This window comes from Prinia subflava, chromosome 25 (genome assembly GCF_021018805.1).
Source record: "Prinia subflava isolate CZ2003 ecotype Zambia chromosome 25, Cam_Psub_1.2, whole genome shotgun sequence".
Lineage (NCBI taxonomy): Eukaryota > Metazoa > Chordata > Aves > Passeriformes > Cisticolidae > Prinia > Prinia subflava.
This window is the reverse complement of record NC_086271.1, coordinates 3,322,621-3,348,766: the sequence shown is the minus strand read 5'-3', so window position 1 is coordinate 3,348,766 and position 26,146 is coordinate 3,322,621. Positions and strand designations below refer to the sequence as shown.

The 26,146-nt window shown below is 38.3% G+C and overlaps 1 protein-coding gene across 3 annotated transcripts in view; it reads left to right on the top strand.

Moving 5' to 3' along the window:
* The window catches only part of EPHA3 (EPH receptor A3), a 176,744-nt gene that overhangs the window by 39,036 nt on the left and 111,562 nt on the right, over nt 1-26,146 (top strand). For all 3 annotated transcript variants that reach the window (XM_063419284.1, XM_063419285.1, XM_063419283.1), the window contains exon 3: nt 14,916-15,576. In XM_063419284.1, coding sequence (XP_063275354.1) covers nt 14,916-15,576 — 661 coding nt within the window. The remainder of the gene's footprint in view (nt 1-14,915; nt 15,577-26,146) is intronic.

Here is a 26,146-nt window from a genome sequence, read left to right as displayed (position 1 = left end):
AGTAAAACAGAAAAATTGAACAGTTTAACTTAAAACTGGTATAGCTTCCTGGATCTCAGGGTTTTTTGTATAGATGTTTAACATTGTGCTATATTTAATATTTTCCTTTCCAGGTGTAAGACACAGAACCTTACCAAATTTACTTTTTTCCACAACAGATTTCTTTGGTTTTTGTTTCTTAGCCAATAAAAGCCAACAATGCTAAATGTTCTTAGGACACTTTGTTTCAACTTTTCTCCACTACTTCAGGCAAAGGTTGGAATTTCTGTATAGTTTTGATTGCCCTTTTCTTAGCTAGGGTGTCTATTTTCAGAAAATAATGTCATTAAAGGATGACTCAGTCCATTTGTGTGGTCAGCCATTTGTATTTTGGTGCTACAGAAAAGTCCACCTGAATGTTCTGGTTTGTAGTTATTTTAAACCAGGACATTACAGATACTGTTTAATCTGATAAAATATGGACTTCTGTTCTGAGAAATGTTTTCTTTCTGCTGTGATAATTCACTGTGGAGAGGCATGGGGCCCTCTCTCAAATCTGTGTTACAAAATAGCATCTACCATTCAAACAAAACTTTTTATGGGCAGAGATGAGTCATTCTTACATATTCCTATTATGCCTTTCACAATGGAATTGGTCCTTCTCAGTACTACCACTTTTCAAGTAATAATGGTAGCAGTAAAAATACTTTCCTGAACTTGTCTGTTACAAAAAAAGTGCCATTACCTCACTCTGAGGAACATTAAACTTCCTCTTTTTTTCTTCAGGTGGCCTACTTTGTTGGGTAGATATTTCTGAGAGCTCTTCCTTTTCCCACAGCTAATCTGCCTTTATTGTGTAAATCTCAGTTTATTTGTCATTTAGTGCATCCTAAATAATTTTAATTTTAGCTAAATATTCAGTTTTAAGTTAGTGCTGTGTTTTGTGATCGTAAACCACTTGCGTGGCTTGTTTGATCTCTCCTTGGATCACACGTGTGCAGTCACCCCAGAATTGCTGTCATGACTGAATTAACATTATTTAAATAAGTGGCTGCTAAGTATAGCCTGGAAATAGTTAACAGAAATGCTGTTCCTGCTGTGGAGTGAGGATACCTTCCCTGCTGATGGAGGAGGCAGGGCCGTAGGGTACAGGCTTGAGGAGCAGAACACGTTGATTGGGTTTGAAGAATCACAGAAGGTGTCTGGGAAAGTGCTTTTATGTAGGAACAAAAGGCCTTGCACAGGTATTCAGGGCACACGCTGCTTTCTCATGCTTGGCTGGAATGGGAGTTCTCTCATCATAATTTAAAGAAGCAACTCTGTGACCTGTGTGCATGCACAGATGCTGCCAAGTGCAGCTATGGAGTTCCAGATTTAACCTTAAATCACCTGCACTGTTTGATGTTTGTGCTGTGCTTGCTGCTGCTGCTGCTGAGATGGACAATTTCACCTGCATGGTCAAATGGTTTGTGCCAGACACGGGGTGCCCTCCTGAGAATCACAATGTGAATGTAAATTATGTGGCTGTAAATTATGCAGGAAAGCAGCAGTGCCGGATCTGCTGCCGACTCCTTGTGGTGCCTGGGGAAGGCTGGCCTGGAACAGAGCCTGGACAGAGCTGGAGAATAAAGCAGGGATTTATTGAAAGACCTCCAGGATCCACCTTGGGCAGGACACAGCCTGACCAGGGCTACACCCAAGGTGGGCTGAGAATGGTCACAAAATGGCAAACTGGTTACAAGATCTTATATATTTAATAAGTTTTGATCCATTTGTATATTGGGGTTTAATTGTCCAATTACAGCTTCAGGATGTGAGGTCCCATCCTTCTTGTTCCTCCTTTTAGTCTACTATTGTTTATGCTTTTGGGCCTGAAAGTTGTCCTTGGTCCTCAGCAGGAGAAGGATTTGTTTTGTCTCCCTGCTCTGTGAAGAGCTGACTGGCACTTAATGTGAGGCTCAGAACTACACCTAAGCGGCACAGAATCTGAAAAACATGAAAGCCAAAAGTTAAGGCATCACTTGCTGCAGTGTATTGAGTGATTCCCCTCCATTCTGGGAGGGGAAACAGTCTAGAAAGCAATTATGTGGCTCTAGGTGTCTCTTTACCAAAGTGATCATCTTTCGTTTGGGTCGTGGTGAGCTGATGATGTGGCCCAGGAACCCAGTTTTGCCAAGGAAAAGTTGTAAGTATTTGTACATTGCTCCTAAATTGTTGTTCTAAGTATGTTGTTTCTCCTGTGCTTCTGGACTTGGCACTTGGCCTTGCTGAACCTCTTGCAGTTTCTCTGAGCCCCCCTCTCCAGCCTGTCCAGGTCCCCCCAGCAGCAGCACGACCCTCTGGCACACTGGCCTCTCCTCCCAGCTTTGTGTCACCAGCAGGCTGCTGGGGCTGCCCTCAGCCCCGTCACCCACAGCCCTGATAAAGATTTTGAACGGGACTGGGCTCTTGGGGTGCCTCCAGCCAGACTTTGTGATCACAGCCTCCTGAACTTGGCTATTGCGTTTCAGTTCACCTCCCTGTCTGCTCAGCTTGTCTGTGTTTTATCAGATTCCCTGTCAGCATGTTCCGGAGAAAGTGGTGAAACTGCTGACCCTTCCTGATGGTTTCCTTGTCCTTTGTGTGCTTGGAAATAACTCCCAGGGCTACTTTTTCAATTATCTGCACAGGGTTGGAGGCTGAGCAGACTGTGGTTCCTCATGGTTTCCCTACTCCGCATCCCTCTCTTCCTGTCCCAGCCTAGGAACTGGCATTAACACTTCATGATTGTTGATCATAGCAGCCACTTCTGTGTCTTTATTTCAGGCTGTTGGTTTGGTTTGTTTGTATCCCTTTGCTGTATTTTTGGCGTGTTTTTGCCAGGTTAGCCTGCAGATGGGTTTCTCCTCCCATCAGCTCCCAGTATGGGCACTTGGCAGGGAGCAGAGGAGAAGGTGGGGATAGGACAGAGCAGAATCAGCAGTTAAACTGTGTAGGGCCATGACTTCCCTTACTGTGCAGGTTCAGTTTTCCGTGTGGTGCTTAGAGGTCAGATGCACATTTCTGTACTCCTCACAAGAAAAACACATCAGAGAGAAAGAGTTTTTTAGCCAAGTATTTTGTTTGTGCTGTTCTAATTTGCCTTACCCAGACAGTGGTTGTTTCTAAAGGGCAGCGAATTTTAATTTATGCTTTAGAGAACATCATATTAGACCATCTTGAGAAATATAAGCTTGCATCCAAAACGTCCCATCTTGAATATTGCAAATTGTCACTCTTACTTAAATTGTCGTGCTCTGCCTGTGGAGGTATCCAGTCTGCTGTAGTCAGACTGCAGCTTGGCTGCAACGTTCTCTCTATATCCTGTCACCTTCACAGCCTTCTGATTTAATTAGGAGTTGCCTTCCTAGCTTCTGGAAAGCTGCATGAATTTGCTTCTCTCTCTCTCTCTCTCTCTCTCTCTCTCTCTCCCTGGCCTCTGTTATATCTACTTGCCTGATCCAGACCTTGATCTTTCTGGTCCTTCCCCAAATTTCCAAGTGTCTGGGAGTAGTTCTGGTACACATCTTGATGTTTACAGTGCCTGCTTTTTCCACTGTTTCTTTGTATTTATGTCTCTCGCTTGATTCAATTTCTTTCTTTCCTTGACTCAGTTGTCCATAATAGTTTCTGAATCATAACTACTTTTGTATTGGATTTTATATATTTTTTTATTCTTTTTTCTGATTGCAGCAGCACTTTTCTTCAGTTCTTGCTTGTCACTCACTATCCTCTTATTGGCTGGTCTTGGAAGTCTCACATAATTTTGTCCTCACTTTTCCTTTCCCTCTGTTATTTCTGATACTTTAAGCTATTTTTTTTCCTGCTTTATATTTCCCTAAAAGCTGAATTCTTGTTTTCTTTCTATGTGGAAAAATATCCTCGCCTTTTGAGACAGAGCAATATAAACAATTTATAATTTTTTCAGAGATCAAAAATGCTTTCATTAAATACAGAAATTACAATACAAAATAAGTATATGTGGTTTATAGAGTATTGCCTTTATAATAAAAAGTGATGCCTTATTATTTTAAAAAATAGTTCTTCTATTTTTAACTTCTTGGACTCTGCCCACATAATTACGTTTAGCAGAAGTTCTAAGTCTAAGCAATTTCTTCCAAAACTGTGATATCAGTAGGCATATAAATAGTATTTTATTATTTTCTTTCCAAAATCTCTGTATATAATGAATTAAATGTGTTGAAATTATATCTAGGCATGTGAAACATGATTTTTCAGCTTTTCCACTGACCTTTTGTATTCAGTTTAAGTAAATAATTGCTGTCTTATCAATAATGGCAACAAAATGATTTTTCTATTGGAAGTGTTCTTATTTATGGAGTGAAATAGGTGCGGTGTAATTACAGTAGACAATTTCTCATTTATCAGGAAATGATATTGCATCTAAAATTAGCAGACTGAAATATTTCAGAACATTTAATGCATAAATTATAAAACTCCTGGGCATAAAGTGTGTATTTAACATCAACTGCCTAAAATACTCCTGTGAGTTCAAAGATGTGTTGTGTGTTTTTTGTTTGGTTTTTGTTCTGCTTGTTTGTTTGTTTTTCCTGGCAATTGAAATGGATAAACAAATTTACACTTTTGATATGTTAGGGGCACAAACTGCTGTTTTCCTGTTTTCATGACAAAAATGTTAGTCTTTACATTTGGAATTTTGGTATATGGAATATGAGGCTTGGTGTTGTTAAAGATAATGTTTATTTAATGGTTTGTTTGTTTGTTTTTTGGATGCAGCACCACTGAGGTTCATCAGCAATAATTTTGTTCATTATCTTTTCAAAAATGGAACTTCTCTTGTTATGGTTATCGGCTTCCTGTGTTCTCCATCTCTTTTTCTGCTGCTGTAAGTGGCACGTGGGTTGAGTTCAAGCTGGAGTTCTCATTTCCCAAAACACTCGCATTGAGATGTTGGCTCTGGGACATGTGAATATGAAACAACTCTGAAATGCACTTCTGCACTTCATTGCCTATCAGTAAATCTGTGTTACTGGCTGTATTTCATGGGTTATAAATCAGCAGTGATACTCGATTTTTCCTGTTTCCTGTGGCTTGAAGCACATTCCAAGTGTTTTCATGTCCTGGGTTTCTCAGTAGGTCCCATCCATCTTCTAGGGGAGAATCCTGATCCCAGCAATGGGAAGGGTTCCTGGTGGCTCAGGTTCTTTGTGGGCTTTGAATTTCACTCTCACAACCTGTTCAGTTGGGCCCTGGGAAGCAAGGGGCTGAAGCTGAAGATCTGAAAGTGTGTTGCATACACATGGTAGCTTTTCTAACCCAGTATATTAAAATGTAATTCTTATCTCTGGTTTCTGGGACTTCAAAGACTTAACTCACCCAGAAAGGCTGTAACAGCCTTGTCTCAGAGTCTTGAAATCGAGTCTTCATCAGAAACATGACACAGTCCCTGACCTTGGGGCAGGAAAAGATCAGAGATAGGGTGAAGGTTGGTTTGTCTGTCCTCCTTTGGGTTGTGATTCACCCACTCCTGTGGAGATTATTGCCAGGACACCCTGGAAGACCATGTGGTTACTTCTGCAAGGCTACCTGGATGGCAAATACAGGAGCTCATTGTATTCTGGTTCTGTGTAAACTTTCACCTCTGGAGCCACAATTCAGCAAAATAAATAAAACACTGAAATCCTTGTCTGATTTTTTTTCCCCTCTCTGCAGTTTCAAAAGCAGAGAACTGAGTCACACACACATTTATTGATGCACATGCCCAGCAGGCTTCCATTTATATTTAGTGGTTTTTTGTGTTAAAAAATAACAAACCTCTCTCCTGTGTAGTTATTTTCATTTTGAGCTTTTCACGTGCGTGTGATCAGTGTCTTACTGAGAGCAGTGCAAGTTTAACTTTCTTTTTTAACCACAAGACCTAGAAGTGAGGCAATTTTGAGTGTTTGAATACACAACTTGCAGTACTATTGAGTGTGTTTATATCCAACATTATGACAAAGAAATGAAGTAAATAAAAGTAATATATGGAAGTATTTTTGGCAGCTAATGAACGCTCTTTAGGGTAATGCTGTGAACCATGATTAATCTCTGCAGTAAGGTATTGATACCACTGATAATAATTAGTGTAGTGGATTTCTGGAAGCCCTTTGTGCTCAACTGTACCATAGTAAGCTAGAAAATGAAATTTGAGCCTCATATTTACAGGCAAGGCCTAATGGAGGAATTTGGTGAGTAGGATTTTAGTTCAGGAGTTTCTGTTCCTGTTGATATCTCTCAACCTCCCACAGAGCAAGTACACAGATATACCTATTTAATGAGATTTGAATTTGAGGTTCTTTATAAGCCTTCTCTAAAATATGACAAGAACTTTTAATATTGGATCTCCACTATTCCAAAAGACGTTTGGGCTTTCTATGACCTGTGATCAGACTTTTTTTCCAAGTGTTTCATGTTTGTCAGCTGTTTTATCTAATGAGCTTCTGTTTACCCAAGAATGGAATTGAATGAACCTGAAAGCTGTAAAAGTATGATTAACTCTCTGGGGTTTTTTTTATGGTTGGTTGATTTTGGTTTATTTTGTTTGTTTGTTTCTTTCTTTCTAAAGGTAAAACTACATCTTTTTGTGGCATACTCTTTTGAATAGTTCCCAGTGTGTACAATTTATCAAAAAACAAACAGAATTTTTAGAAAACGATATATCTCCAATTTACTACTACACTACAGAACTGTAAAAATCAGCTAATGCCGTTGCTCCTCAAAAATCTTTGGTTAAAATCCTGGTTGAGTTCTGTTTATTTATCTCGTATTAAATTAGGCATGACTTCTTCTATCATACCTAGCCTGACACAGGAAAAGTAATTGTTTAATAATGTTTTAGAGCCTTGAGAAATCAAGTGTCTCAGCCAGAGGTCGAGAAGATAGCTGGACTATCTCCAGAATTCCCAGTCTAATTAATTTCTTCTTGTTCAACTGAAACAAATTTATCTTTAGAAAATATGAAATGTCAATGAAATATGAGTTTCTGTATTAAACATATTTTTCAATTAGAACAACTGGAAATGTGTGCACAGAACTAACTTTTCCTAATTGTATGGTGAGGAAATTAATTTCCATAGAGTTACAGTAAAAATATAATAATTACCATTTCTCTTTTGACTCAGCAGTTGACAAAAGAATAATCACCTTTTTGGAGGTATTTTTAACTTAGCCTTTTAAGCATAATGATTCTTGTCTGATTTTAGCATGTGTTTAATTTTCAAGACCCTATATAATAGCTATATTTAAAAAGTAGTACGTGTGCTATTTTCATTTATTGCCTTTTTTTGCACTACTTCCCAAGCAAGGGACTGGAGGAAACAATATGAATATTTAGTTTTTCAGGTATCTTTATAACTATTTTTAGCCTGTCCTCATTAGAAGGGAGGTATGATGGCTGAGACAGGATTTCAGATGCTGTTTTCTTTAAGGTGTGTCACCTTCTACAGGAATAAAAATGCAACCTCAGGAGGAGAAATGTGTTTTATTGACAACTTAGAAGACTATCATAGCACAATTTAAATACCTCTGCTGATGAATGCAGTTTTCAATGAAAGCATGAACTGATGAATGAAAAGAAAGTCTCTTCAAGTTGTTATTAAGAAATTATTTAAAAATGGATATTTGGAGATACGTGAGTAACTGCCCAGTTAAAGGGGAACATTGCCATATGAACAAAGTTAAAACCAAAACAACCGAAATACCTTTAAATTATGGTAATTACTCTGAGCAGCCTTTTATGGGATTGATTGTGGGCTCCAGCTGTCATGAAAGTTGAGTTTGCAAATTAAATTGTTGCCTCACCTGAAGTTCTGAAGCGTTAGCTGTGTGCCACTCACCCAAATTAAAGGTTTCCATTTCTAGATTAGCTGCCCATCTGGGGTGTGCCAGGGAGGTGAAGATTTCCATGGAATCAAGCCCTTTCAGAAGGGGCAGAGGCACAGTTCTTGCCTTTATGTGCAGGATTACATCCAGTGCTGAGATCTTCAAGGTTTTATTGTGTTGGAGGCCAGAGATCCTGGAGTTTTTCCTCAGAGCCCGTGAGGATGGCTGTGAAGAAGCCCAGCCCCTTGGAACTGGTGATCCTCTGGAGCTGCAGGGACACTGCTCCATTCAGCAGGATCCTGTGCAGTGGCACTTTGGTAACACTGTGGTGTCTTTGGCATTATCAAATCAGCTGCAAAGCTGGGAATAGGGGCAAAAGCTTTACAGCATGTCCACAAGGCAGCTCTTACATTTCCATTCTCAGCTGCGTTGTGCTCACCTCCTGCTCAGTATGGGGTTAATCTGCTCCTGAGGGGTAAAATTGTCCTTCACAAAATTGGGATTAAGCCTCATCTCTGGACTGGCTGGTGTGCTGTGACTGTTTTCTGGATCCAACATTGCTGTTCCTTGTCTTTCTACCTTGCCAATTTGTCTTTATTCATGGCCTGTGCAAGGCAGTGGTTGAAGGACACGTTGCTCCAGGAGCAGCTGGAGTAAGGATGCCTGGTTTCCTTTTTTTTTTTTCTGTTCAGTATTGCACTTAGAAAACAAGCAAATATTGTTTGGATTAAAGGAAAAAAAAAAGTCTGCCATGTAAAATCTTCTCAGAACTCTGTATCCCTCTTTGGTTTAATCATCTAAGAACAGATGAGATTTTCTGTAGGGAGGTAGTTTTATATGTATTTGTGTTCCTTGCCCTTGTGCAGTAGTACTGCCAATTATATTTATTAGCCCTAAATATTAAACAGCTGGAAGGATTCCATTGTATATAAATAAGACATTTGAGACCTGGAAGGATGCCATTTCTAATACAGCCAGCTGGTGCTTTTTACAGTTACATTCAGCACAACACTACTGAATTTCACTGTACATTGAGTGTTGTGTTAATGACAATAGGAGAATGTGGGGTGGTTTGGGATTTCTCTTGGAAATGCCATTGTGTAAAAATACATTGTCCTGAAAGACAGGCTATGGGGAAATGCTATATTATGCACCTGTTTTGTGCATTTTGATGTAAATACTTTTTTTGTTTATGTGTTTTGCTGGCAAATACAAAACAACAAACTGCAGGGGCTTTTCAAATGTGAATTTTTAAGTGTTCTTGTGCCACAGATGTTTTTCACTTTCTCTGTTGTGGTGCTGTTTTCCCATTTAAGTAATGCTTTATTTTTTGAAAAATCCTGCTTGCTGATACTTCTGAAATAATTTGCCCTTTTTTTTGCTTGTAGTTTTTGTTGTTGTTGTTTTTTAAATGAAGGCATCATTGTTATGGTACAAGATATAACTAAAATAGTAACAAAACCATTGCCCCACTATTAATTTGTTCCTAATCTATTTGTTAGAAAACTGAGGCATAAATTTAGGTAGCCAGCAAACAGTTTGGAGAAGTGGATTCTTGCCACTTTAGATTGACTATGTCCTGATTATATCTTTGTAGAGGTTTGCCATCACAAGTTTGCGTGTGTGGCTACATCCACTTCTAGGTGGTGCTTTAGATGAAGCAGAGGATGGTGCTGGACATCCTGATACTTTTTATTTGTGTTATTATTAAATATTTATAGGAGCTGATTTTTATGAGCTAAATGTCTTGTCTAACATTGTGTGAAATAACTTCTGATTATAATTACCTGAAGACACGTTTTTTTTCACCAGATTGCCACATCCACAGCCTTGTGTGAGATCCATCTTGGGTAAACTTCCATGTCTGAAAAAGCTACGTTTAGAGACTGAATCTTACCTAGTCTATTCAATGCTTGTGGAGAAGGGTGCTTTTATAAAAATTATTGTTCAGATAATACAGATTTCAGCCATGGTGACTGTTGTGTTGAGAACTTCCCAGAAAATCTGCTTAACCTGTGAGATAAATAAGGTTGAAACCTGCTTGTCCAGGAGATATATAGCCTAGGAGAAAAAAAAAAAGAAGCTGTAAATACTTTGTTTGTCCAAGCTCTGAAGGAGTGTTTGAATTCTGGATTCAGATATTAGGAAGTCAGATGTTTTCCTCCTTGTGCTGACCTTTTTACCTCACTGTGATTAAGAGGCTTCTGCTTGCTGAAGGGTGAGAATCAGCTGTCCTTACAGATTTGATGATGAAGTACTCGTCTGTCTGCCAATTAGAGATGGGAAAAAAAAGATGGCTTTCTTGGTCTTTCTGCAATTTGGTTAAATTATTATTTAGTATTCCCATGATAAGATGTGCGCTCTTGCTTTCTCAATACTGTTTATGTGTGCTTAGCTTCTGTAAGACAGGTATTTATCATAATATTTTATTTTACTTCACAGATCTTTAAAAGCTCAGAAGCATAACTGCATGGAACACAGATCTGACTGGTTTGAATAATTTGGGATAGATTTGGGGCTAGTTGTATGATAAAATGCCAAATCTCAGTTTTTCTTGGGGAATGTTTAGTATCTGGATACTCTTAGTTTCTCATCTCACTTGAGCACTCAACAGACAAGGTATTAATATTTTGTCTTGGTTGTAATTTTGAAACTGTTTTGCTTGGCTATGAAGAAACCCAAGTTTTAGGTTGAAGCTATGAGTGTACCAAAGTCTGTGTCTTAAGAAGGTTTATGTGCTGGAAACGATAATTTCACTGTGTGTATAACTTCATCAGAAAACTCATGCAATGCGACTTACTCTTTCATTTACAACTTAGAAAGAACTAAAAAACTGATGCTAGAACCAGTGGCATGAGGTAATTTCATAGATTTTTTGAACGCCAAATGTAGAAAAAAAAATTCCGTAGTACTTTTGAAGTTTCTTAAAATCCCAAATCAGATAATTTTCTGACCTCTGATCTCATCTGCTTGGTATTTATGGGCCTTGAATCAGCATCTTTGGTGTAGTTAGGAGGAAAGTTTTCATACTGATGAGCTGCCCAGGAATGCATTCTCCTATAATATGGTCATTACAGGGTTTTTGTTAATAGCAACCTTTCAGAGCTCTTGCATCCTGCTACTATTTTGTTAAGCTTTTAAACAGTATGTGGGAAGGTTCTTTTTTTTATTTAGACTTGAATTATTTTAATGCTCATCTGAAGTTGGAGTTTTATAATTTGTAAGTTAAGAGTTTTCTAGCAATGTGCTGCTGACAGAAAAAGTTGAGGTTTTTTTTACAATATCACACAGTTGCATATATGTTGTATTGTAAGTCACAAAATAACCCTCTGTTTCTTATTGTAATTCAGATTTTTTTTATTATTGTGATGGATAAAACGACACAAAAAGTGATGTCACAGGCAGGATGAAAGAATTGAGATCACTCATGTCCTAGATTCCCACACTGAGAGGGAGCTTTTCATTGAGACTGCTCATGACATCCTAGAAACATCCTACATTCACTTCTGTACATTTCCTTTTGTAAAGAAATTGCAAAAAATAAACCAAAGCCATGAGTCCAGCACAGTGGCAGATCTTGAAGAAGAAAACCCTTTTTGGCCCGACTTTGTCACTCAGAGAAATGAGTTAGACCCTCTCACTGGGGATCTGGAGATTTTTCTACACCACTGAAAGCAATCTCTTGTTTCCTGTCATTAACAGTATCCAAAGAAGATTTTAGAAGTGAAAAGCAAACAAAAGAACATTTTCCAAATGCCAAATTACACCCTGGGAAGGGAGTGGTGCTATGGCACTTCTAGACGTGCTTGAAAAGTACTGAAAGTGCCTGAAGGCATCAGGGGAATATGACATAAATACCGTGCAATAATATGAATTCAGAAATTGTGCCCCACATCTTTCTGTCGTAGAGTCCCTGACACTTTTTTATAGACGACTTCCTGAAAAAAATTGAATTTGTCATTTCTCTTGGACTTGGAGGAGGACAGTCGTGTCATTTCATCATTCCAGAATTCAGGACTTGCTTATTAATTTTCTCTATAACTATAGCCAAGACTGATAAATAGCCATTAGTTTTGTACAGTATTGAAAGAAAGAAATTCCAGCTGGGTCACCTCTGCAGTGTAATGCTCCATGAAACAGGTACTCAGGATTCAGTTTTTATTTGGCACTACCTTGATTCTCATTTGAAAGATAATAAATTAGGCCAGTGTCCCCAGGTTGGGTCTGCTTTGTCCGTGGCAGTAACAGGTGAGTGATCTATCCCTCTCCTTATGTCAACCCACAAGTCTTTTGTTGTATTTTCTCTCCCCGTCCATCTGTTTAATTATTTTCCCTGCTTAATTTCATCCCTTGAATAAGAATTTCTCTCTATTTATTATTTTTAAATTTTTTTAAAGAAATTTTGTAATGATTGTAACTTTACAGAGCAAGTTGGACATGGGAATTGCAAGTAGCAAAATAAAAATTAAAACAAGTATGAATACAGGTGTTTGAGAAACCTTACTTAATAGAAAAAGCTCAATGTTCTCATTTATTTACTATTAAGATCCCTTTGAAATGTCAATACAAAGGCCTACTGGAAAGACTTGCAGTGTATGAGCAATACAAAAGTACTGCTTGCTTTTTACTTTGAATGAATAATAATAATTCCCAAATATACTTGAATCTGGTATATGTTGTGATTTGAATGCTCTCCTGTACTTTTGCTGACTTATTTCATCTTTATCTAATGAAATAGCTGCAATCTCCACAGTTTTATAACTGTTAAAGTATTTTAGTCAAATTGTGAGAGTGGCACTTCCCTTTAGCAATGCTTCAGCATTAAATGATAGATTTAAAATGTTGTTGTTCATGTAATTGGACTAACACAGACTTCCAGGCAATGTAATCTTCATTGAAAATTACTGAAATTATGATTGCATGAAGTTATTAATTGAAACTTCTGGATGAAGAACATAGTAGTGATGCTGCCTTTGTATGGAAGTCCTGTATCTGCATTCAAAAGTCTGTGTAAGCATATTGGATAAGAAACTTATGGCAAAAAATATTACCATGAGACTTGCTCAGAAAATGAACATTTTGCTGTGGAGATGTTTTAAACTCTGCCAGTTCCTGGTTTTGTCTCTTATCTCCCACTGGACATTTAAAATAGAACTGATTAGAAATTAAATGGAAATTATAATCACTAGATGACTTCTGAATCAGTGTGAGCTGCTTAAAATGTCCATAAAATCTGGTTTTATTTAATAGTCCTGTCTAGTTTCATGCAGGTGTTGTTAGTCAGTATTTGTTTGTCCAGGTAAGGGCTGCAGATAAGTCAGTGCATCCAGCTTCACTGGAGGCAATTACAGCTCTTGGAGGCAGGGTTAGATCATTGACTCAGGGCCTCTGCTTATGCAAGGACATCTGTCAGAGGAGAGTCCTTTACTTAATTTTGGGAGGCTGGCAGAGCCTGGGAGCCAGGGTCCAGCTACCTCTTCATCCTTGTATAGTGCCAAGCTCTCAACTGGCCATGAGCTCCAGTGTGGTAATTTTGACTCAAAAGTCATTGCCAGCTCTTTTTGCAAATAGATTCTGTTATGGCATGCTGCAGCGTATCAGCTGCTGTAGACACATCCAAGATTGTGTTTTAAACTCTGTTGAACTAGTCAGGAAGAGATAAAACTTGTGTATAGTCAGGTCTGTAAAGTGAACTGCAGTAAACTTGGTTTCAATTAAAGGAAAGAGTATTTACACTGCTTTTATCTGCTGGTTTAATGATGGGGTTTAAAATCACATCTTCAGTGGTGTGTGGACAATTTCATTGTGCAGACCAGCTCTTAGTCAGATCAAAACTTCCTTAAATTAGTGTGTTGGGAATGAGAACTCTCAGATGCTACTCTGGTATGTCCATGGTTTTTTTCCCTTTTTTTGCATATGTCTGTGATACTCATGCATTGTAAACTCAAGAAACTGTAAGCACTTCTGCATCACGACTTTTGTCTTTATAGTGGAAATAGTTCTTTCCTCTCCTACTGTCTGCACTACACTAAAGTCCTGTAACAAAAGGTGTTTATGTAAAACAAGTAATTATTAGACTGAGATCTTAAACAGGAAATTGATATGACTTAATTTTTGAGGGAAGATGTTCTTCTGGTAGAAATTCTTCCTTGTCTCCCTTCCTCAGGAGTGGCAGTGACTTCTGATAACCTACTTGATTGTCTAGTTTTTTGTTGTATTGGTGTTTTTGGATTTTATTTTTTTCATTTTTTCCTGTGATTGGTAAATATTCCTCTTTGGTGTGACTTTGGAAACCAGGTAGGACAGGTATGTGAGTAATTCCCAAGTTGGAAGCCCCTTTCTTCATGTTTTGGGTCAAGAGAGTTTGTCAGCTGCTAACTGCTGTAAAAAAAATCATCACCCTGTGTTCTTTAAAAACCATTCCAGTGTCACAGCCTATGTAGTCCACAGAAGAAACCAACTAATCAAGGTATGGTAAATTGGTAGTAATTCTTACTCCAGCCCAACCCGATTTCCAGAGTTATTGTTTGTCTGGAGTACATATATCCCAAGGATAATCAATTGTCATGCTATGAATAAATGTAAAACTGTAACATTATTGTGACTGTATGGAATTTCAGTTAGAGCTGTTGGCTTTTGTTTAATCTTAGAAATAAAACTGGTTCTGACAGTGCAAATGTGTGTTGTCCTTGAGGATGTCTTCCATTTCAGGTGAGTGTAGTTGATGTAAAGACATGGAATTGTCGTGAAAGGACAGCACTGCTTATTGTTCAGGAAATCACAGGTTTTTAGTAATGCAAAACAGCTGTAGCATCTCTTTCATCCACCTTGAAGTAACATGGTCAAATCTGACTTATTAATGGTGAATTCTGTGGCCATTTAAGATGTTTCTGGTTTTTAATAAGCGAAAAGTAAGAGGAGGTTCAACCATACCTTACTGTTTCTTTTATACTCCAAGCAAAGTTACTTTTGCTTTCTCACAGCTTTTGGTCTAAACATTATTTTTGTTGGTATAATTTTTGTTGGTATAATTAATCTTAAAACGTTTTCTTTTCTTTTTCCTTCTTTCAATCCAGTGGGAAGAGATTAGTGGTGTTGATGAGCATTACACTCCAATCAGAACTTACCAAGTGTGCAATGTCATGGATCACAGCCAGAACAATTGGCTGCGGACAAACTGGATCCCGCGCAACTCGGCTCAGAAGATCTACGTGGAGCTCAAGTTCACCCTGAGGGACTGCAACAGCATCCCCTTGGTCCTGGGCACCTGCAAGGAAACCTTCAACCTCTACTACATGGAGTCTGACGACGACCACTCGGTCAAGTTCAAGGAGCACCAGTTCACGAAGATCGACACCATCGCGGCTGACGAGAGCTTCACGCAGATGGACCTGGGCGACCGAATCCTCAAGCTGAACACGGAGATCCGTGAGGTGGGGCCCATCAGCAGGAAGGGCTTCTACCTGGCTTTCCAGGACGTGGGCGCCTGCGTCGCCCTGGTGTCGGTGCGGGTGTACTTCAAGAAGTGCCCTTTCACCGTCAAGAACCTGGCCATGTTCCCGGACACGGTGCCCATGGACTCCCAGTCGCTGGTGGAGGTGCGGGGCTCCTGTGTCAACCACTCCAAGGAGGAGGAGCCGCCCAAGATGTACTGCAGCACGGAGGGGGAGTGGCTGGTGCCCATCGGGAAGTGCTTGTGCAACGCCGGCTACGAGGAGAGAGGCTTTGCCTGCCAAGGTAACGCTGCGCTCCGTGTCCATTGCTCTGTCTCCCTGCTCCCTGTTGTTGGGCTGTGCTCGTTTGCTCCACGTTCTGGAGAGAAATCAGTTAGGTGGTACAATTGCCGTGGAAATGGGGGGTTCTTTAGGCTGTGTAACTTAATTTGCTAAAAATATTTGGTAAGAGTCAAGAACTAATTTTTAGTAACATGTTGTGTAGCAAATCTAGCCCCTCTTACCACTCTTGGACCTTCTTCCAGATTACAATGGTTTTCTTAAGTGTTTGTGTCAAAAAAGTGATTTTTTCGGTGTCTTTTTTGTCTTTTAAACTTTGTGTCTTGATACATGACTTTTGCCATTGAGCTGTGTTGACTAATTGGGGTTGGTTGGTAAAAAATGTGTGGTATTGCTCCTGTAGCATAATTACTAAATGCAGATACATATGGATGATTAATGGTTGAAGTTTATTCAGAAATACTCATGTATTTTAACTCAGTTTTTCCCAAACTCTTGATTTCTGTAAACTGCAGTTATGTGAATGCTCCAAAGAACAAGAGTACACTGGGGGTTTGGATTTTTTACAGAAATAGTCTTTTAAATCTTAGAGAAATGCATGCTGTATTTACTAGTTTTAATATCAACCAAGATGATAGCAGGTAACATTTCTATGCTTTTTATAAAATTACATTTTGAAGTTTTGTGCTGATTCAATCATTGCACAGAATTCCTTGAAGGGTGCTGGCCATGACAAAGGGTCTTCTATTAAATATATAAGTAAAAATTAAACAGTAACATCTGGAAATCCCATGGTTGCAAGCAGAATAGCTGAGATCTTTACTGAGGGGTATGTGTATGTGTAGAACAGAAATTTAAAGTATTCTGAACCTGGTTGAGACAGTGCCTACTTGTTTTTAATCAGTCCTACAGCAATACTTATGTCAACCAAGTAAGTCCTGGGGAGCTACTGAGAGCCCAACAAACAATAGCCATGACTTTTTCTCAGCAAATGAGAGGGAAACATCTGGGGGGGAGGGTTAAGAGTGTTCTTGCTTTGATTTTTCTTTTAAGTAGATTTTAAATAATTTTTTGCCCTTGAATAAATTGGGTAGCCAGATCTGAGGACGCTTTTCTGGGGTTAGATACTGTTTTTTATAAAAAAACAATGTAAACTCTTTTGTTAATAACTGAATTCAGGGGAGGATATTTTATTGTTCAGAAATGCTTTATCCAGGACCCCCTATAGCTGCACTTAGAAATGCTAAGACGAGTGAATCTTTTATCTACTGTGTATATTTGCTTGCTACAGAGCTTGTGTTTCTGTAAATGGTTGAAAACTTGGTTTAGAGTTTCAGTTACACGTGAACACAGAGAGACAAGCACTTCAGAAAGTGACAGACTACAACTGAGCAAAAGTAAAGCTAAATAAATCAAAGTAAACTTTTATTAAAAACTAATTTTCAAATGCTTGGAGCAGGCAAGGCATCTCCTACTGAGTTCTGCAGAGAAAATCAGACCATAAAATGAATATATTTTTGTATTTCGCTTTTTTTTTCTCCCACACCTTTTCTTTTCCTTTTTTTTTTTTTTTTTGCTTCCTCATTCACTGTTGATCAAAGGACTTATGCATGATGAAGCCATTAACAATAGCGACAGGTCTCTCTGGTTTATTCTGATTTAACATAGAGTGTTCTGCTGACTTTTATTGCAAGTCATATTGATCAGATTCTTTCGGTGTGCTGTGACTGAAGTGGCTCTTTAAAAGCAGGAACTCAAAACCTCGTGTTTGTTGGCAACGATGGCACAGCAGGAGTTGGAAAACTCAGAATATTGGTTTGTTTGGTTGGTTTTTTTTGTCATCAAAAGAGCAGTAGAATCTGGATTGTGGCAGTGTAACCCCAAAACGGTGTTACAAGCATGAGTTGGAATGAAGGCATAACTTAGGAAAAAATGAGTTTCTGTTGAAGTCTGAAGGAGTATTTAGTAGCAGAGGTTATTGTCTTCCCAGTAGTTGAAAACACTTAAGAGCTTAGTGTCCATCACTACTTGATACTGTGTTCAGACTGTTTCTGATTTTGTTTGTTTTCATAAACAATGTCATTTTGCATTAGCATGAGATTATTACTGAGGATTAAAATGAAGGACCTTAATGGTATGAGATCAGCCTGTTTAAATTTCATTCAGGACAGCTTTTCTTTGTACTTGGAAAATTAGGCACAGTCATGGCCCCCCAAATAACACAAATTTTACCAATGTCCTTGACTGTTTTCTCTTCTCTGCATAACCAGGAAAAGTTGACACAAACTCAGACCATTTTTTGTTATTGGTGCGTGTTTTTATAACACATTTGTATGTAAGCTGTGAAAAGCCAGCTCAGCTGATGGGGTCCTGCTGGGTGGAATATTGTTCTGTCCTGGATCCTGTTGACTGATTTTTACATGTACAGCAGCAACATATCTACCTGTCAGTCAGTGAAGGAATTTCACTGTGGCCATCCTTGTCCTCTTTATTGTGTGTTTGTGGAGCAAAGATTTCACCAAAATTATACACTTGAGGTTAACAGTTTGAGATTTAATTCCTCTTCTAGCAAAGGCTTGTGCTCCTGCTCAGTGTTTTGGAGGGATTAGGGTTTGTCTGAAGTAAAGATCTGTTGGGGAGCAAGTTGAAAAAACCACCCTTTCATACTCATTTTAACCTTAATTAATACCTATATTAGTTAATTGTAATGGTATGTATCATCCACTGTAGGCTGTTTTTTATTACAGCGTTTTTAGCATCACAATGATCCTATCTATTTAGTCTTATTTTAATATTTCATGGTTGAACAGGACTTCCTCCTCATGACATCTTTTATAAATTTTATTTTCCTGCCACTCTGACCAAAAGACATGTCTGTGGCATCTTCTCTCTTAGAATTAGTGTGTTTTAATTAGGGGGAAAACCCCCCAACTTGCTGGAACTACACACTAAGCTTAATGCTTTCCAATAATTCCATCCTGCCCCTCAGTCAACAAGATAAAAATCATTTTTTCAATTTGTTTCAAATCAAACAGGCAGCGTAGATCAGGTCAGATCTGTCTTAATATTCTTTCTCTGACAGTGATTAATGGCATCCTCCTAAGGCAACTGAGGGAAAATGTAAAAAACTAAATAGAAGTGCTGCTTTCCTGGGTAAAGCTTCTGCCTATACACTGCTGACTTTTGAAGATAGATTTTGTAAGAAAGACTATGTGCAATAGAAATCAGTGACCAATCTTTTAGTAATTTGTCAATATTTTGACTCATTTATATTTTTAGTCTCTTAATTTTTATAGCAATGAATGCCATATCTTGCCTTGTGTGGAGAACATAAGTTCTTGCTGTGTTTAACCCTTCTCTTTTAGAGTCACTGGGATAAAGTTTTCCATGCTCTATAATGAGGAAATAACTGCTCCCTTTTCAGCTTCCATATTGAAAAATTCCAAGATATCTTTTATGTGTAATATCTCATCTCTAATACCTCTTTTCTGAACTATTCCTCTCTACTAGTGCCTTCTTTTTAAAGGACAGACTGATTGCTCTACACCTCATCCTTTCTGTGATTTTTATGGAAAAGGCAATGAGTCTTGTGTGCATTATTTAAGTTTCAAGTGCAGGAAGACATTAGCCAGTGGCTTAGAGTTTTGGCTTAGAGTTTTGGCTTAGAGTTTGGAACAGTCCAGAAATTGAGTTTAAAAAAGGAGCATTCACGTCACCTGCCCAGTGAGGGATCTGTACATGGAAAAGCTTGACTCAGTTTTATTTTGAACACTGTAGAAAAAATAGATCAATAGATCTCACTACCTGAAGGTTGGCTAGTTGGGGTATTGATAGCAAAATAAATGGAAAAATGTAGGATAAGTGGCAGAAAATGTTTCTATAGTTCTGTGATGATCCAGAAGGCTCCTCAGGTAAATAATGGAAGCCTCATTTCAGTAGTTGTTTTTTAACAAATTGCAGTAACCAGATGATAAAGCAAATCCTGCACTGGCAGGTTTGGACTAATAAATCTTTTCCATCCTCAATGTGTCTATTCTCTTGGTTATTTCTTGCACTTCAGAAAGACCAGTTGGCCATGGAGGAGGTTGTTTTTCATTACAATATACTTAATTAGCAAGTGTGCAGTGGGCATTTGTTTATCCATGTGGGACTATGAGTGAGCTTGAATGCTGTTGTGCAGGCTTCTAGCAGGTGACCCCCTAGACCAAAACCAAATTTTCTGGCTCTGGTTATCAAATGAAAAATGTAAATTGGTGGTCCTGGACAGAATGACCCAAAAAGCACAGAATAACATTTTCTGCATGGTGTTGTTTCAAGGTATAGTTCTAAATTTTAGTTGCTGGAATTGAGTAAGTCTGAACTGTGAATTTCCTTTATAATGCTACGTTATAAAGTTGTAAGTTTTAACCATGAGTGAACAAAGCCAGAAGGGAAAAGAATGTAACCCAACAGTTCTTCCTTATGTGTTTAATTTTAGCTATTAATCAGGTGGATTGAATGGGAGAAAAGGGAGTTGGGGGGTAAAGGAAGGAGAGGATAAGTTCACTCACTGTGCCTGGTTATTGCAAAAATGACTTCACAAAATTTCCCCTAGCACTAAATTTTTCAGTGCTTCAGGTTGTGCAGTGAGCATCTCCTAAGTCATATTTCTCTCTCTGAGTTTCTGGAGATATGAAAGGAATGCCATCTGTGGCTGCTAAATCTGAACCATCACATACATTGCTTAATTCTTTGAGTGGAATGACTGCTGCACTTGAGGTAAAAATATGTACAACATCATTAATACCAAGGAAGCAAAGCATTTATCCAGACTTCTTTTTTTTCCCTCCTTGCTTTAAATAATCAATTTTCCGCATAAGTAAATCTAATTTTTACTTTTCTAGATCAATAGGAAAAATATATGACTTTACATGTAAAGAGAAAAAGATACTGTGAGGAACTACACAATTTTTATTAAATTATTCAATTTTGTGCAAGTGAAAACAGAAAAGGTACAAATACTTTCTGCAACTACAGAGTTTTCTTTGGAATTAATTGAGTGGCTCGGATGTATTGCACTGCCAAATGTGTGGCCTTAACTCTTAGACTCTGCACAGGAGCAATTATATTTAGTAAAATGTAGGCTCTGATCATATTGGGATCATACAACATAATAATGGAGCTATCAAAAAAGTTTCCTTTTACATGAAATCTGAAAAAGCTGGGGATTCAAATTTTTTAAAGCAGAGGTCTGTTTTTTTTATTCCTTCGGTTTGTATTGTTTTGATTTTAAAAAGCAGGCAAGATGCTTTTTAAAAGGACTCTTAATCTTTCAAGCTGGTAAACTAAAATGACAGCAGCTATAAATTATGAATAATTTTATTTGTAAAATATTCATTGGTTTTATCCACCTTACATTCTATAAGTACATAAACACAGCACAACAGTGAAGGATTTACCTTCCTGCTTAGAATTTATTTAACTCTTATGAAAGTTATGTCAAGATGTCCAGATGATTTTTATGGAAGAAGAATTAGGTTGCATTTAATACTTCCTAAAGATCCCCAGCCAACTTTTTATGTAACAAGTTACATAAAAAGTAACTGTTACAAATTTGGAAAATATTGTCCAATTTGTTCATCATGAGCAGTAGATATAAAAATGCAAGTTTTTAAGGCAAAATGTATTGGGCACAATGTTGTGGTTTTTTGACCGCTTTTGTTACACATCCTGAAGGAAAAAAAAAAATTGGGAAAGAGATTTTTTTTTTGATACAGTACTATGCACATTATTTCATACATGTAAGAAAAGTGTTCTTTCGGCCCTTTTTAGTTTCTTGAAAAAGCCTTTACTTTTTTTTTTTTGAGACTGTGATAAAAGTATTTAAAAATATGATTATAAATATTGCTACAAAGTTTTTAACATTCAATGATTAGGAGCTTGAATGTAACATTACTGCTAAGGGTTGTCAGAAAACTTAGCAATACATCTCTCCAAGTTGTTCAGTACTACAATGTCAATATATGGCAGGACTAGATAATTTAAAACTGAATTTTTGTATTTAAAACCAGGTGGGAAATGGAAAAGTTCACTCAGAAATAATGGAAATATTTGCAAAAGTGTTAATGACTCACAAAATGCAACTTAATACAGTTGTATGTTTGTTTAATCCAGATATGTTACCACTTTGTAAGCGTTTGTTCTGCCACTTAGTGGTTGTGTTGACAAGTTTTTCCTCGTCTCCCTTACCTGCTTTTCAAGCAACCAAATGACCACCTCACTCCAAACCCTGACAAAAAGACTCCTCAAACACACCACACCCCACTGCCTGGAACCCAGACTCTCTCCAATTTAACAAGTTTGTGCAACATTTACTGGCCCTTCTCAGCACAGAAATATTTGCCTTAATACTCTGACACTCACGTGTTTGAGAGCGCTACCACTGAATTTGTGTGCAGGATTTTCCTGCAGGAATCTTCTGCATGTCTGTCACTGAGAATCCTGAGGGATCTCGCTGGCATTTCCTTAACCTTTTCACTGTAATGGGTTCCTTTCTTTGGAGGCTTTCAGAAGATTAAAGATTAAGTAATGAGTATCATCCTCAGCAGGTTTCGCTCACTGTACCCTGGGTGACTTTTCAATCTCGGAGTTGCACAAAGATTGCATTGTCAGTGGGAATTCAGGGAACTTTTTCCATTGATTTCTCTGCCACTGGCAGAGTTTATAGAGCCATTGACAATCCCTTATTAGTTCCAGAGTGGGACTTAGAAAGGCTAACAGGGGTTTGCATTACCACTGGCAGCTGGCACTAGGCTTTGAACAGAGAGCAATTGCAGCAGGAGCTGAGTTTTGATAACACACAGCTCTGAAAATGCTCTCGGAGTAAGGACCATCTTGAAAGATGAGTACAAGAGAAGGAGAATCTACTCTCAGTCTGCTGCTTCTCAGTGTGAAGCACAAGATGTTGTCAAAACATGCTGTTGGCAGACATCTAAATAACCAGCAATTGATAGCAGACTTTATTGAAACACTCAGACTGCGGGAGAAGTATCAGGATTTGCCGTTTCTTGGATGACAAGCTGAATAACGTTCAGTTCATTTGTATGTCTCCTTGTGTTTGAAATTGCAGTGTTATTCTTTGTAGCACGCCAAGAAAATAATAACTTGGACTTCACACACCCCGTTTAGGGAGAGAAAATACAAAGTTCACTGCCTAGAATTTGTTTGTGGCTTCAGCTTTAAGTACCTGCATCAGATACCCTGGCAATTAGTGTAGGTGTTGTTCTGAGGCAGGGATAGACCTAAACAATGACAAATCCTTCACAGGTCAAGGAGGTGAAATATTTCACTGTCGTGGCTCTGTGGGTTCAATGGTTGTCTACTGTAAGGTTAAAATTTGATGTGATAATTTAGAACAGCTGCTCTTTGACAGGAAGATTCACTTTCAGCAAGGGAAGAAAAAGCCATATGGTAAAAGCTGATGCTGTGCCAGGTCTGAATAGCTGCAGAAGTGATACAGGACAGTTCTCTTCAACAATATACTTGAAGTAATGCATTTTACTTGCCATTGGTGTTTCCAAGCCATGTACTTTTTTAGAATCATAACTTAACTGACGTTCAGGTACTTTTTGCTAGCTATTTTTATATAATACTTTTTATTAACAATGATGATTAATTGACAGAAAAGGGTCGGGGGGTTACCAATACATATTTTATTCATAGCCATATCCAGACCCCTCTGTACTCTAAAAGCATATCTAAGTTTTATAGAATGATTGCTTCAAAATTTTCCAGTAAATTACCATGTATTTTTAGAGGGTGTGTCCCACACTTGACTTCAGATGCTTTTAGCAGAGTAATTCACTTAAGTGACCCTGCTTTTGTTCACATACTTAAATTTTAGTAAACTGAGCATGTGAAATAGCGTGAAACCTCATAAAATTAGTAATTCCCAGTGCTCATCCTAACCAGCAGTGGTCAGTAGGAGTAAAGTGGTCATCAGGAGCTCAAAATCTTATGGAGAATTCATTTGTCCTCCACTTTGGAGAAAGGGAATCATTTGTCACAATAATTAGTTCTATGTAAAAAGCCCCACCGATTCTTTTTGATGTGGCAGGGCTTTTTAAGGTAAGGAGAATAACAGAATAAATTACTTAGAGTGCCCAGCCCTTACCTTTAAAAAATGCCAGTAAACAAGTGACAAAAAACTTTCCACCAGCAGTGCACTCCCACCTAGAAATACAAAGTTTTGGTGTGTCCCATTCCCCGTCCCCCCATGATGATGATGGGATAAAAAAGATGTTGTTTAAAGAAGAAAAAACTTGTCTTTCCTTCTCTTAGGAAAAAAAAAAGGAAAAGAGAACATCTCTGAGGTGATTATGGTAAAGCAGTAAAATATGGTGAAATGGTCATCTGTTACCCAGCTGAGCTAAGAAAAGAACTAAAGTGTGGCAAACATATTAAAGCCAAATATTAAACATGTTCTTTGATGTTTTGCAACCCTATGCAGAGGTCACTTATGCAGAGTTTGACCTAACCTGACCAGCCTCTTTATCTCTGTAAGAGGTAATTTTGAGATTGAGGTACACCCCTAGAAAAGTGTTTATTTATAAATATCTTCTGTAGCAATTTTTAATGCCACATTAATATTAGGATGGTGTATAATCCAGTAACTAAAAATTCCTCTTTTGTTTTCCTAATGAATGGCATAATGTAGTCCTTATTATTATTATTATTAAAAGAAATACAAGCACATTATTCAAAAATATATAGATTTCTATATATAGTTAGATAAAATAGTTAGATTTCTCCAGGTGCTGTAATGTGGCTCTTTAAATGCCAGAACAACTTGAAGGTCTAACAAGATTTTTTTTGCCCTGTTTTTGGTAATGTGATCCTAATACTGAGATGATAGCTCTGGGCAGTTTATTTTAAGAAGCTACTCTTAAAATCTGTTTTACGAATTTTCAGGTTTTGCTCCCAAAAGGATAAAATAGAAAACTGAAACAGGGCTGAGGGACTGTGACTTGAAGTGGAGTCAAGGTGTATTAACCACGAGCATGAGATCACTGCTGCAGCTGCAAAACCGGAGTTATCCTGGGGAGGAGGAGGAGGCTGGGTGGGAACCAAGACATTTTAGCTGAAGAAGTAGCTGGTTAGAAATCTCAGGAAAGCACAGTTAGTGAACCTTCATCTTCATTAATTAATAAACCATTCCTTCAGCTGCTACTTTTATGCAGTGTATAATGTCTCTGACGTTTTTGACTTCGAGTGTCCAGAGCCTTCACCTCGAGCTCATATGAATATTTGTGAAGGCAGAGGATGCGACTAGGAAAACACGAAGTTTTCACATGTGCATGGCATTTAATAAGCAATGCCAGTCTTGTTTCTCACCCTGTGTGAGGGGATGAACTGGGAGTGAAATCAACAGTAAAAGGGGAATCAGCTTCTGTGTCTTTTCTCTGCTCACACCAACCACAGCAGATGGTGGAAGAAAGCTAAAAGCATTTTCATAAGAGGGTCAGAATAAGAAAGAGAATGAGAGGAAAGAGACTAGAGAGAAAAAATCATCATAAGAAATAAAATATACTTATTTCACTGAAACCTAAATGCTGCAGTTAGTAGTTTAAAAAAAAATTTCTATGATTCTGTTGACTCGAAAGCCAAAAGACTGCATCTTGTTCTAAACCTAGTGGACTAGAGGGGGGTTTTTTGAGCTTGAAAAGCCTTCTGTCCAGTGGATTGAGCCCTGCTCTGCAGTGCCCTTAGTAGAGGGACATGAAATAAAGCGCTGGTCAGTGATGTGACATAGAAACCATGGTCACATCCATGGTGTACCCTTGTAGGGATGACTCAGAGGTGCAGTTTATCATCCTCATCCTTTGGGAACAGCTGCTTCACGCCATATTCATGGGCAAGCAGCTGCTGTGGCCAGGGAGGAGGTGTGTGTGCAGCAGAACTCAGAGTCCTCCTCTCCCTGCTTTCTTTAGCCACTTCCAGAAGGTGAGAGGAGGGTATCACGTGATGGATCCCTCAGAGGCTTGGAGGAAGAGGGTGGCAGAGCTTTTTGGGCTGGGTAAAAGTTAATCCTTGTTTGCCCTCACACTGCAGCCACGCTACTGATCTGTTCTAATCCACAGCAAATCTGAAATGTGATGACAGTAATACAGCTGGCATGAGTTTTCACACAATTGGATTTCGAGTTTTACCTCTGATTCACATCTGCAGTGTGATAACAGCCTAACCTTTTAATTTTTAATCTCTTCCCTGAGCAAGTAGGCCCTGCTTCCCCCCAGAAGTTAAATACTGGTCTTTAATTGAAAAATACACAAAGCACTGCCAAATCCTGTGGTAAAAGCAGGTGTTCAGGCACAAGCCTGTTTAGTAAAGAGCTTATTCAAACATGGATTAAATGCTTCTTTGGAATTGAATGTGTTGGGTTTTTCTGTGCAATAATTCCTTTCCAGAGCTCCCAGAGCTGGATGGTGTTTGGTCAAAGGTTGGACTGCATGATGTTGGAGGTCTTCTCCAGCCTTAGTGATCCTGTGCTCCCCTAAGTTATTTTTCTTAGGCATATAGGATTCTGTGTTGTGTTC